Consider the following 13217-nt stretch of genomic DNA (forward strand, 5'->3'; position numbering starts at 1 on the left):
TAGACTCTATCTAGTGGAACAACTGATGGTGGGTTTTAACTAGAAATGTTACTCAGTAAAATTAGCATTTCAGAAAGATCATCTCCTTAGCAGTGTAGAAGAAGAATTAGAGAAACAGAAGGTAGGGAAAACAAGTCAGGAGACTATTGCAGTAGTTTGCAAGCAGAGAGAAAGTCCTGACCCAAAGCAGTGACTGAAGAAAGAGTGGGATCAGATGTCAGAGCACCTGATTAACTTAGTGACTGATTCTCTGTGGAGTTTGAGATGGCAGTGTAGGGTTCCCACCTTTCTGGCCAGGCCAACTAGGTGGTAGCAATAGCTTTCTCTGAGGAAGTAAATAGTAGAGAAGTTAGTTGAGTCTTGAACCTAGTGATTGGAAGAGTTTTGAATATAAGAAACATCAGCATAGAAGGCAGGGAAGTGATGAAAACAAATATTACTGCCCAGGGTAGCCATGTGGTCAGAAGGAAGAGCAGGCCCAGTGGGTGTAGCAAACAACCCTGATAAGCAGTGGCAGGATAAACCAACAGAAAATAGTTTCCCAGAAACAAGAGTGTGGTGGGCAGTGTTAGAGATCTCAAAGGCTTAAATAAATCTGCTAACTCTGACCATTTGAAGTCATAGGTGTGGTGACTTTAACTTCAGATTTAGTCTTCTGGTAGAGAAAAGGGCTTAGCTTGTAACTTGGTTTAAATTGAATGGTTGAGTTATATGGATAGCGGTTATGTGCTGTTTTTCAAGAAATTTAGCTTTCAGTGAAGCTTAGGGAACTTATGGAATCATTGTAAGAATTTTTTATTGTTTGCTGTTTGTTTCTATACTGAAGTAGAAAGATCTGTGCTTATAGCCTATAGGGAAACAGAGAATTTGAAAGTAGAATTTGGAAGAAATTTAAGTATCCCCAAGGAAACAGGTGGAAAGATAAATCTTGCACAGAAGGACACTAGAAGAAAAGAGGGTGAGGGTGGGGATGCAGGAGGTATATTCTTTCATAGGTTTGAAAATGAAGATTTCAGAGGGTTGAAGACCAAATTTTCTCTATGAAGTAAGGAAATATAATGAGAAACGAGGCAAAGGTTTGGAGAAACCCCAAATATATTGAGGTAAGCTGACTTTGACTAAGACATGTTGTTGGAAAAGTGATTTGAACCAGCACTAAACCTTAATTTTAAGCTTTGCACAGGGGAATCCTATTATTCCTCTTTGCGCTACCAGTCCTTAGCATAAATATCAGAGGCTCAAAAAATCTTCAGTAAGTACTGTAAAATAAAACTTTGTTATAACTGATTCAAATTGGAATTCTGATTTTAGTTTATTTAGAGGGAGATTTTCTGACACCTTACCTCACTGTAGAAATTTCTCTTCAACAGGAACCATGTTTCTTCTTAATTCTTCATGTTACTGTAGTAATTTATAAGGAAAATATCTAGAGACTTAGAGCTCATGCTTGAATTTCTCTTCATGACACCGTAAGCTACTCATTTGTTAGGTTTTGCTAACTTAGAAATCACAAGAATTTAAGCTGTTTTAAATTTATTGTACGAGAACGTTAAGCTACCTGGCTATAGTTGCCTTGAATCTCACTGTGGCTCAAGTTTAATGTTTCACTTGTTCTTTAATTACTGGGATTCTAATTTTTATAACAGACATTTGATTTGCAACAGAACATTTTCTGGGTATTGAGGGGTTTTTTTTTACAGCCAGAACCATCTTCAAATTAAAGTATTATCTGCATTGTTGTTCGAATTTAATGGAAAAAATAGCCTTTTGGAGTGGGGAGAGGGAGACAAATTTGCAAACTTAAGTATATAGACAGTATTATCATTTTTAAGTTATAATTTAAAATCTGTTTGAGGTATCTTCACAGCTTGACATTTTAAAAACAATTTTACCTCAGGTGAATGTAGCATATAATCTAAAATCAGCTTAGATTGCGGTGCCTGAATGGCTCAGTTGGTTAAGCATCTGCCTTCTGCACAGGTCATGATCACAGGGACCAGTGATCAAGCCCAGCAGTGTCAGGCTCCCTACTCAGCAGGAAGCCTGCTTCTCCCTCTTCCTCTGCCCCTCCCCCTGCTGTGTGCTCTCACAGACGCGTGTGCTCTCTCTCTCTCTGTCCAATAAAAAAATATTTAAATAAAATAAAAATAATCAGTTAAAATGATTAGGCTTGTAAATAAATAAATAAATACACACACACACACACACACACACACACACACGGAAATCAGTGTTCTGTATCTCCCAATGGTTTCATAGTTTAGCTAATCACTAAAAAAGAAACTAATGTTAGCTTGCTCAGTGCACTCAATTTTAAGTCAGGGCAATGACTTTTTAATATGAAAATTAACCTCCTCTTAGAGAATTAGTATTTGCATATTTTGCACAAAGCTGCTTCTACTCTGAAAGTAAGCAAAAACATTTTTTTGAATAACAGCAGAAGTTCAGGTGATACTTTTTCTTTTTTTTTCTATTATGAATTTCATTAAATGTTTGTGCTTTTCATTTTCCCCACTTTGGACGTATTAAACTGACTTTGGCAGACTGTGGTTTTTGAATGAAGCAAGCTGAAAAGTGTGTTGTGAAAAGAGGGCAGATTCGTGTAGGGTAGACTCTCTTAGCCAACCTTTCTGTTGTTGTAAAATTATTAAGCAATTCTTTTCCACAGCATATATTTCAAAAATAGATATTGCTTCACTCTATTTAATGGTTATTATTATTTTTCTAAGTAAAGTAGTGAATATAGGCTAGCTTTGAAAATACTTTGAGTGCTAATTTCAAGTCACTGTAATAATTAACAACTGTCCAAAACCTTTGAAATCTGCTGTATGTTGCCACTTAGCACTTCACGGATATTAGTCTCAAGAAATGTGTCAAGAAAGAACAGAATTATAAAAATGTTTAGGAAGAAACTGTAAAGTCTGTTTGAGCAGAGACATTTGAGTATTATACTATTCTAGCTTTCCTGGTGTTCTTTTTGGTTTAGCACAAGTAAATATTTGAAGAGGAAGATTGAAAAGGCTGTGTGTGTGTGTGTGTGTGTGTGTGTGTGTGTGTGTCTGAGTGTCCGTCCCCAGCATACACCTGTTTTTTGCACCAGATTTCAAAATGCATTGTTGACATGTAGGATAAAAATTTTTAAGAACACAGAAGTAAAACTGAAAATGATTCTGAAAAGAGAAGTGGATTAGATTGTTAAGTGACAAATATATCACTGTATATAGTACTTCCATTTAAAAGCATAGCACCCTGAAATATTTACTGCAACATCATACTCAATTACATATTCCTAATTACTCTTTTAGTGATGTTAATAATAACTGATATTTCTGTAGCACTTTATGTAGTTCCATATGGCCTCCCTTTTGCAACGTATTCTGTGTAATCTGTTTTTTATTTAATACGTTATTTAGTGCTTTGTAATTTGTATATGCAAATGGAACTCTATAATACCAGTTCATCTTTATTGCTCCTCCAACACATTCCCATTGAGGCATACACACTATTTTTATTATGTATTTTTTCATTTTTCTTTTATTTTTCTTATATTTTTCTTACATTTATTATTATTTATTATTTCACATATGTGAATAGCACTTTATAATACCAGTTCACCTTTATTGTTCCTCCAGCACATTCCCATTGAAGTATACATACTATTTTTATGTATGTATGCTTTTATTATTGTACTTAAAGTGGAGATAAAGCTCAAAGATGTTAGATGATTTCGTTGTTACTTTAGGTATTGTATTAATATAAATAGTCACCATTAGTTTTTGTCAGTGTTCAATAATGAATCTCGATAGAATTTTTAGAGCTGGATAATTTTTTTATTTAATTATTGTTTTAGATGGATAATTTTTTTAGCACTAATATGGTATTTGACCCCATCTAACTACTCTGAAAGGTATTTTTTTTTATAAAATGATATCACGAAATGTTTACTGTCTTTAGGACTGTACTATCATATAGTCTTAATTAATAGACTTTTTCACCGAATATGTAAAAACCCTTTGCTTTAACAGAAAAGCTTAACCTAAGATACACTTTACTGTCACTCTTTTAAAGAAGAGAAGCATTCACAAACATGTAAATGATGAGTCAGATAAAGGACATGTAATAACCACAATCCATGACCATGTGGACATCAAGAGGGAATTTTTAAATGCTAATACAGTGGTAGTCCTCTGTGTGGTTTTAATTACTTTTTACAAAGAGAGAGAAAAGGCAGCTATTTTCATATATTAGTATTTGTATGCCATAAACTATCATTTAGCAGTTTGGCCATTCACAGATTATATTTTGCAATAAATTAGAAATAAGATTTTCAAATTTTTCAGAATTAGGTCACATTTTATCATAATTTTTGACCATGATACTTCCAAAAATAATAAATATAAAATAAATAATTTATTAATAATAAACAAGAGACTAGATCTTTGCCAAAATTAATTCTAAGTTACAAGATAACTTTACTAATACACATTTAAGATTTTTTTTGTGACCTGTTCTTTATTTTCCTACAAAAGCTGTAGTTATAATGTACTTGCTACAGGTTTCATTTCTGGAAGACAGTATTGTATTCAGACAGTCATAGTAAGCTTTTGCTGTTATAGAGCATTGTATGTACTTACAGAAATTTTGCTTGATCATCATTATCAGGATTGTTTTTAACAGTGTCTTACGAATAAGGGTTTTGATGCAATGGGAACTATCTGCTTGGCAAGTGAGGTTATAGATATATTACCTGTGTCACCATGATATATGTTAACATGAATATTATAGGTGCTTTCTGTACAATCTGAAAAGGAAGGAACTGCTAATTCACAAAATGCTAAAGAAATGTGGCTGTGAGACATTACAACTTTCTTAATTCAAAGTCGGATGTGGAGTCACTTTTAATTTTTGGATGTTTTTCCATAACTTTTAAGATCACTCTTTTTTACGTTATTATTAATGACAATTCCATGATAAGCAAATTTATTTTGGTAATGCAGATTTACTTTCATAAAGTGATGCTTTAATTACCACTGTACTCCTTCCTTGATAAAAAAATAACTATTCTGTTTTTAAACTTTAAAAACTAAGCATATAAATCATTACCACTTGTTTTGACCTACCATGTGTCCTGGTTTGCATTGTAAGCAAATATTTCTCATCCAGTTTTTGCATCAATAACCCAGGAAATTACACTTTGGTTCTGATTTGCCTTTCCTATTACAGGTCAACAAAAATCTCTCGTTTGCTTCGTCAACCTCCTCGCAGCAGTCTAAGTTAAAACAGTCAGACATGCTTGCCGCTCATCACATTCAACATCAGTTTGGTTTCACTCAGACCGGTGAGCCCCTTTCTTATTTTGAGTATTCTTTTAAATGGTAGGTGCTTTTTTTTTTTTTAAATGAATGTCATTTATTTCACTTCAGAAATACAGCTTATAGCTTTGTAACGGTCATTTTTCACATTTGAATGATGTTGTTCTAGCATCTTTTTTCCTTAAAATCACTGAAGTTATTTCAAAAGCAAGTTTGAATTTTGTAACTTTGATGGTGGATACTCTCAAACTCTATTTTATTGAACCAAAAATAATTTTAAAGTAGCAAAACGTGAATTTTAAATGTGTGTAATATTAAATCTGATTTAATTTCCCTTGGATAAAGAAACCATAGTTGATGGATAATCCCATTTTATAATTCATCTCAAGGAAAGCCAAGATAAAATGCATTTGGAAAGAAACAGGGTACAACCTATCAGTGATGCTGTTTCTTCAAAGTTGGCAAATTAATAAAATATGCAAAGAACCTAGTTACAAAAATCTACATGAATCACTGAGTTGAAACGAACTGTACAGTTGCAAATTTTTAGGCTAATGTTTTAAATTTATTTGAATAAGATTTTCAAAGGGTGTCAAAGAAAAAGCATCAAGGTGAGAAATGTATATTTTGGGTATTAAAGATGACTATTTCTGTTCATTAAACTATATGCACAGTATTTTTCTATTGAATGCTTTTAGAAAGATGAGACAGCAGAGAACAAAACAATTATCTTTGACAAAGATTATAATAAACTTGAGTTTCAAAAGATAATTTATTTCAAAATTTGGGGATTATATTACTTTTCTACTTTAAAAGTGCTTGGAGTTTACATATGCAAGCTATTTTAATATTATTTTAATATTGCCTTATAAGTTACACATTTTAATGAGAACATACTTTGTTTAAGAATTGTTATATTCAGTCTTGGCCGTGCCTTTTAAATCTTCATTTGAAAGTGGAAATGATATTTACATTAGATATTGTTGAAGTTCAAGTCACATAAGACATATGAAAACACTCTAAGCATAAGATACCATATGAATATAACATACTTAAAAACACAATTGTATGCATGCTAGCTTTGAAAACTCTCAATTCTAATTGCTAATCACTATAATAATGAAGTTATCCCAAACATTAGAAATTTTAAATTTCTGGTGTTTCATATGTGTGCTAGAAGTTGGAACAATGGCTTTGGTCATTCTTAGGCACATGTTGTGTGCCACCCTTTTAGTCTCTTATTCTCTATACCTTAACTAGATACTTGGTTTGGCTTTAGATCATGTCATTTTAATAAGTAGAAGGGAGAAAAGCAGTCTCCACCACTTGATTCCTATCATCTTCGTGCTGAGGTCTAAAATTACTCTGTGAACAAATCTATGATTCCACACTTTAGGATCAAAGGCATAGAATGTAAATGGTTGAGTTAATATACTGATTAAAAATCATTCAAGTGGTGTCTTAAGTTTGTCAGCAAACAAGGTGAAGATAATAGATATAAAATTCTTTCCTATTCCATAAAAGGAAAAATAAGGATAGATAGGAAGCCTTTTGAAATGAGAAGAGGGATTACCACTGAGACACATAAAGAATAAAGGCAAAGCCAGATATGATAAAGGCAAGTCTTAGAAATTTCACCATTATACGTAAGTTTTGGTCCATTAACCTTCAGCTTTCCATGGCCATATAGCTCTTGAGTGTAGCATTTACATCATGTGTGTCTCTGTGTGTGTGTGCACAATCTTAGAAGTATTACCATTAGGCCATATAATACATGGTAACACTGCTTCCTTTGACTCTTTTAGTCATTAACATGCTTAACCTCATTTTAAGGCATAGTCTTCCTATAAAATTTGTTTAGATATCATTGTATGGAAGCATTGTAAAAGCAGAATAGGGAGTCCATTACAAAATGGCCATGATTAAAATGGATTAATTTTATTCATTAAGAAGTTTATCTTTGTGGAAAAGAGTTATGCAATAGGAAACAGGTGAACTAGTTTCTACACCTGGCTCCATCTCTAAGTGACTGTAGAATCTTGAGACATTTTTTCAGGCCTCAGTTTTTCTTATCCCTACAGATAAATGAGGGCTCAGGATTTAGGGAGTTTCTGTCTTTAAAAATTCTGATTCTATTCAGTATTCAAATGAGCTTTATAAAGGGATAAACAGTTAAGTGTTCCTGACTATATGAGAAATCCATTAGAATCTGAAATATAAGACTACAAAAACTGGGGCACCTGGCCTAGTTGGCTCAGTTGATTAAGTATCAACTCTTGATTTCTGGTCAGGTCAAGATGTCAGGGTTGTAGAGTTGAGTTCCACTCCCACCCCATGGAGCCCCATATGGGGCTCTGTGTTCAATTCAGAGTCCACTTGTCCTTCTCCCTCTCTTCCCCCATACATGTGCATGCTCACACATGCACTCTCTAAAATAAATAAAATCTTTAAAAAGAGGACTACAAAAGCTAATGTAGATAGGATGTTTAAAAATAAAAATCTTACTTGAAAACTGCATAAATATTCAAGTTCTATCTATAGGTGTTTGGCTTTGTACAGTATAAAGAAAAGCTATTTAACACAGAAGCTAACCTGTATGGGCTCCCTAGCTCTCATGGTAGGAGGCTGAAGAACACAGTTTGATTTCCTATATGTTATATATGAGTTTCTATGCTGTAAGGCTAGACTCCAAAGCAGGTTTATGGTCTGCAGTAACTTCTGTTAACTTTGATTCAGGGTAAGTTCTAGGTAATGGAGACTGCTAGAAAAGTAACTTTTTCTTCTTTGGTTTGCATTCCTCAGAGTTTGTAGAACAATACCTTTTTTTCATTCTATAATAATTTTAAGTGACTGCTTTGTTGAAGGTCCTTTCTTAAGGATACGGACTAAATATTACTATCTCTACCCTTAAGCAGCCTCTAGTCTGACCAGAGAAAATAATAAGCGTGAAACAAATTATGTGAGCATGTGAAAGGTTATAAAATCACAATATAAACATAAGTGTCACTGGTATAAAGAGGGAAAAAACAACCAAGGGCTTTCTCAGATTTTAAAAAAAAGAGTTGTGTAATTATTTGAGAGACTGCCCATGTGCATGCACATGTGGGTGAGGGAGAGAATCTCCAGCAGACACCCCCACTGAGTACAGGGTCTGACACAGGGCTCTACTTCATAACCCATGACATCATGACCTGAGCTAAAACCAAGTTGGATTCTCAACCAACTGAGATACCCAGGCGTCCTGTCCTGAGCGTTCTCAGATTGTATATGTCCAAACAAAACTCATACCCCAAACCCTTTCTTCCACCTCCTCTTTCCCTACTACACACCACAGCTTCCCAGTCCCAGCACTCTGACCACATTTACCCAGTTGTTCAGGTAAAACTAGGAGCCATTTTTTAGTCATTTATTTCCCTACCACTTCCCTACTTCTGCTCTTATTTCTTAGTTCATTCTCCCCATAGCTGCTGAAGTGATTCTTTAAAAAATGTTACTTCCCTGCTTAAAACTCTTAAATGTCTTCCTGTTACAATTAAAATGATTTTCAGAGTGTTTACCCTGTCTTATAAAACTTTCCAAGATCATGCCTCTGTCTTGCTGTTGGCTTTATCAGCAGAGGGTGATTAGGAGTCCATGCCAAGTGAGTAAAAAAAAAAAAACGGAGTAACTGAACATAGACTTTGAAGGCAGGTTGACTTGACTAGAGCAGTTGACTCTTAGTTAGCTGAAAGAAATGCTGAGGTGGATGTGTTTAGGAAGAACTGAGTCTGTAAAGGTAGACTGGGGTCAAATTCCTCCTGAGGAGTTCATATTTTATTTTCTAGATAAATGAGCTGTCCAAAGGTGTAAGTATGAAAGACATATGATAAAATCTTTTTTTAAAAAACACATCTGGTAACTGAGTGGGGAATGGGTTAGAGTGGAAAAAAGCTCAATACAACTCTTGTGAGATACTTTAAGAACTATTGATTAGGCTATTACTATGGGTTCTTAATTACAAAGGAATCAATCTGGTAATCCTCTTAATCCTATTGAAGTTAAAACTGTAAATCTTTCCCTGAGTAACTTTCATGAGAAACAAAATTTTACAGTTTTGTCAGTTATACTTTAAAAATGGGGGAATAAAAGAAAATTGTAATTTTAACATTTTAGGTTAAACTGTAGGATATAGGTCATAATGCCTCACCATGTAGAGAACATGTTTTACTAAATCTCAAAACTGTGTCCATACTTCTTTAGTGTAATGAAGAAGATCTCTAGAACAATATCAGCAACTTGTGTTTGTAAAAAAACAAAAACAAAATGATAAAGTACTTTCTCGTACATTCTCATTTGATCCTCAATAAAACTTGCTGAGAAGTAGGGTAAACATTAAAATCATACAGAGTGGAATTTTTCTAGAGCTTCTAGAACCATAAAACTTTTGCTACTCAGCCCCTTTACAGTGAAAGTGAGAGGCAGAGAGGCTGGCTGGTCAGAGTCCATGTAGCTGGAATTATCTTAAAGCGTGATCTCCTCACTCATAGCTCAGTCCTTCTCATCCTACAGAACTAAACTGCCTACTCCCAGTGGAGGGCACGAATGCAAGAGGTGGAATGGGCTGCCAGCTCAGGACCTTCCGTGAGGCTGTCCCTGGAGCCACTCCTTCATTTCTGGCCCAGTGACCTCCCTGTCAGCCCCATGGGCCCACTGGCTGTTGGTAGTGTCTTTTGTTAACAGCTTTGGAGGCCTATGATCTACTGTAAAGTAATAACCCAGCTGGTACTGACTCTGTGGAACAGATGCAGGTGTTAAAATTGAGGTGTAAAGCAGGTATTTCCTAAGGATTAATCAACCTATTTTTTATTGGACCTTTAAATACAATTCTGTATTTGCTAGTTATTAGGTTTTTTAAAGATTTGGTTCCAGTGAGACTGTGGTATTTAAGGCCCCACTCAAATCAGAGAAATTTTGTTCTGTGATCATTTATCTGAATCCCAGATCCCATTGAGTCATCTCAAGAGTTTTTATGGAAGTAAATTTTAAAATGTGGATCATTTAGTAAAAAGTAGAATGAATTCCTGTTATGGGGTGGGAGGGAAAAATTAACAGGAAGTGCTTATTCTGTTGGCAATGAGGTAGTTGTATCATCTTTGTACATTTCTATTTGAAGGACAGCATGTTTCATTTTTTTGTACTTAGCAGGTCTTTTCACAGCATGGCTTGAAATTAAATTTATTTCATATTCAGTAGATCAGTTGGGTCATACAAAATATGAATCATTTTATTAATATGTCTTTATTAATATAATTTTTATATCATTTTAAATTGTGGACTTGGAGTTTGATGGGGAAAACAGAATGTGACATGGTTTTTAAAAACAATCAATAGCTTCTGTCTTCTCCATATTTTGTTTGCATCTTCCATTAGCCCATATAAACATATACTAAACTTTATAGCCAACCATTTAACCTCATCCTAAATGAGGTTAAGTCAACCATTAATCTCATTCCAAATAGGCAAAGTATTTGATTTAAACATAATCAAATGATTCGGATGACTTCAGTATTGGTTAAGAGACGTCAAGTTAACTTTTGTGCATCTACATATTTTTGAAGAATGTATTTTTTCACTGATTTTTGCATATCTTTGACAAGGATACACTTACTCCCTTGACCAGCTCTTAAAATTAGGAGCCACTTTCCAGTTAAAATTTATTTTTAGTGTTTTCAAGATTTCAGTATCTCTCTTTTAGTTTTAATTTTTTATGGAAAAATACAAAACTTTTGGGGTGCCCACGTGGCTCATTCGATTAATGTCTGCCTTTCAGGTCATGATCCCAGGACTCCAGGATCCATTCAGCCCCCTATTCAGAGCAGGGAGTCGGCTTCTCCTTCTTCCTCTTCCTCCTTTTCCTCTGCTCATGTGCTTGCTCATGTGCATTCTTTCTATCCCTCTCTCTCTCTAATAAATAAAATCTTCAAAAAGAAAAATGCAAAACTTTTAGTAATAGTATCACTGAAATCTAAAGAATCCTGGGTCATAGTTTCACCAAGGTTTTGTGATATCATTATATAATCCATTTGTAGGAGGTACATTACATCTAAGTTGGAAGCATGATGCTTCTTGTATTTCAAAATAAGGAAAAGAAAACAGTTTGGCAAAAAATGGGAGTTAGAATGACCCTGAATAAACATAGCTGATGGCAAAGGGGGGTTTCCATTTTAAGGAAGGTAAAACGAACTTCAAAGAACGTTCTCATATTATCAGAATTAGCAGTTTTCTAATAGCATTACTTAACTTTAAACTGTTGATTGAAAGATGTTTTATTGAATTCTGATTTCAAACTTCCAGAATTCTAATATTTCAATTCAGGTGAAAGGAATCAGTTCACTGTCTCAGATAAAGATGTCCGCAGAGGGGATCCCTGGGTGGCTCAGGGATTTGGCGCCTGCCTTCAGCCCAGGGTGTGATCCTAGAGTCCCAGGATTGGGTCCCATGTCGGGCTTCCTGCGTGGGGCCTGCTTCTCCCTCTGCCTGTGTCTCTGCCCCTCTCTCTCTCTCTCTCTGTGTGTGTGTGTGTGTGTGTCTCTCTAATGAATAAATTTTAAAAATCTTTTAAAAAAAAGAAAAAAGAGATGTCTGCAGAATTGATTTTCTGTAGACAGATGTCCATAAATGTGCTTTATGGTACTAAAAATCAAAATTGTTTTTACTATGCAGTTTTTAAAAGCAAGAATTTGTTTTCCAAAACAACCACTTCTCTAAAGTCAGCACGTGCGCATTATGGTGCAAAAAGCACTGGACCTGGGGTCCAGAAGAACAGGAGCCCTAACTGTACCACTTCCCAGCTGTTCTCTTGGCTAACTGCCTTTATCTCTTCCAGGTATATTAGCTCTGTTTTCTACTTCATATGAATTTTCTACTTCATGGAATTGTGAGGATCAGAAAAATATTTTAAAACTTTGCAATCCATAAGAAACTGTAAGAATAAATGACATGAGATTTTATAGGAGATTCTTTTAATATTTTTTTGAAGTTTGAAATCATGCAATTTGTATTGTAGTCAAAGGAATAGAGGAAGTCAAAACATGATTTAATAAAATGTGTTAAGTAATATTATAGGAAAAAGAATGTGTCAAAGAGGCAATAATGGATCTAGAATTTTCAGAAGCATGCCCAAAAAGACATTAAGATGAAGTAATTTTAAGAAGAAAATTTTCAAGCAAGCATCTCAAACTTAAATAATCCACTGGAACCCACTTAGTTTTTGAAACTTTGGCTTTCGGGCAGCCCCGGTGGCTCAGCAGTTTAGCGCCACCTTCAGCCCAGGACGTGATCCTAGAGACCCAAGATGGAGTCCCACGTCAGGCTCCCTGCATGGAGCCTGCTTCTCCCTCTGCCTGTCTCGGCCTCTCTCTCTCTCTTGCTCTCTCTCTCTCTCATGAATAAAAAAATCTTAAAAAAAAAAAAAAAAAAAAAAAAACCTTTGGCTTTCCTCATAAGTACCAGTCAACACAAAAACCCTGGGGATATGAGACCATTTTCATACTTGAATTTTTCTGGAGACTGAGCAAATGACCTTGATTTCATGGATTTTTTTTCTTTAACACATCACTATTTTATATTCCCCTTCCACAAACTCTGAGATATCATTTGTTAGATTTTTTGTTGTTGTTGCCTGTATTTGGATTCTCTAAAATTGATGTTTGATTGGTACAATAGAGATACAAGGTGCCATTTTAGTCACCAGTATCAGTATATTACTAAAATAAGTATCCAGTGATCCAACTTAACGCATTTGTTAAAGATTGAAACTTTATTAATTGTAATAGAAACCCCTATATTTTCTGAGTAACAAATATTACTTGAATTATTAAAGTGTTTCTTTGTTGATAACTATTTCCTAGCCAATTATTTTCTAAG

General features: G+C 34.6%; 1 protein-coding gene across 16 annotated transcripts in view; it reads left to right on the forward strand.

Moving 5' to 3' along the window:
• Positions 1–13217, forward strand: part of AHI1 (Abelson helper integration site 1) — a 198298-nt gene that overhangs the window by 81822 nt on the left and 103259 nt on the right. For all 16 annotated transcript variants that reach the window (XR_011994336.1, XR_003234906.2, XR_011994335.1 and 13 more), the window contains one exon: positions 5224–5338. Coding sequence is in view for 13 of the 16 variants with exons in the window: in XM_025997872.2 (XP_025853657.1) it covers positions 5224–5338 (115 nt within the window). In the remaining 3 variants the exon portion in view is untranslated. The remainder of the gene's footprint in view (positions 1–5223; positions 5339–13217) is intronic.

This window comes from Vulpes vulpes, chromosome 1, assembly GCF_048418805.1.
Source record: "Vulpes vulpes isolate BD-2025 chromosome 1, VulVul3, whole genome shotgun sequence".
Taxonomy (NCBI): domain Eukaryota; kingdom Metazoa; phylum Chordata; class Mammalia; order Carnivora; family Canidae; genus Vulpes; species Vulpes vulpes.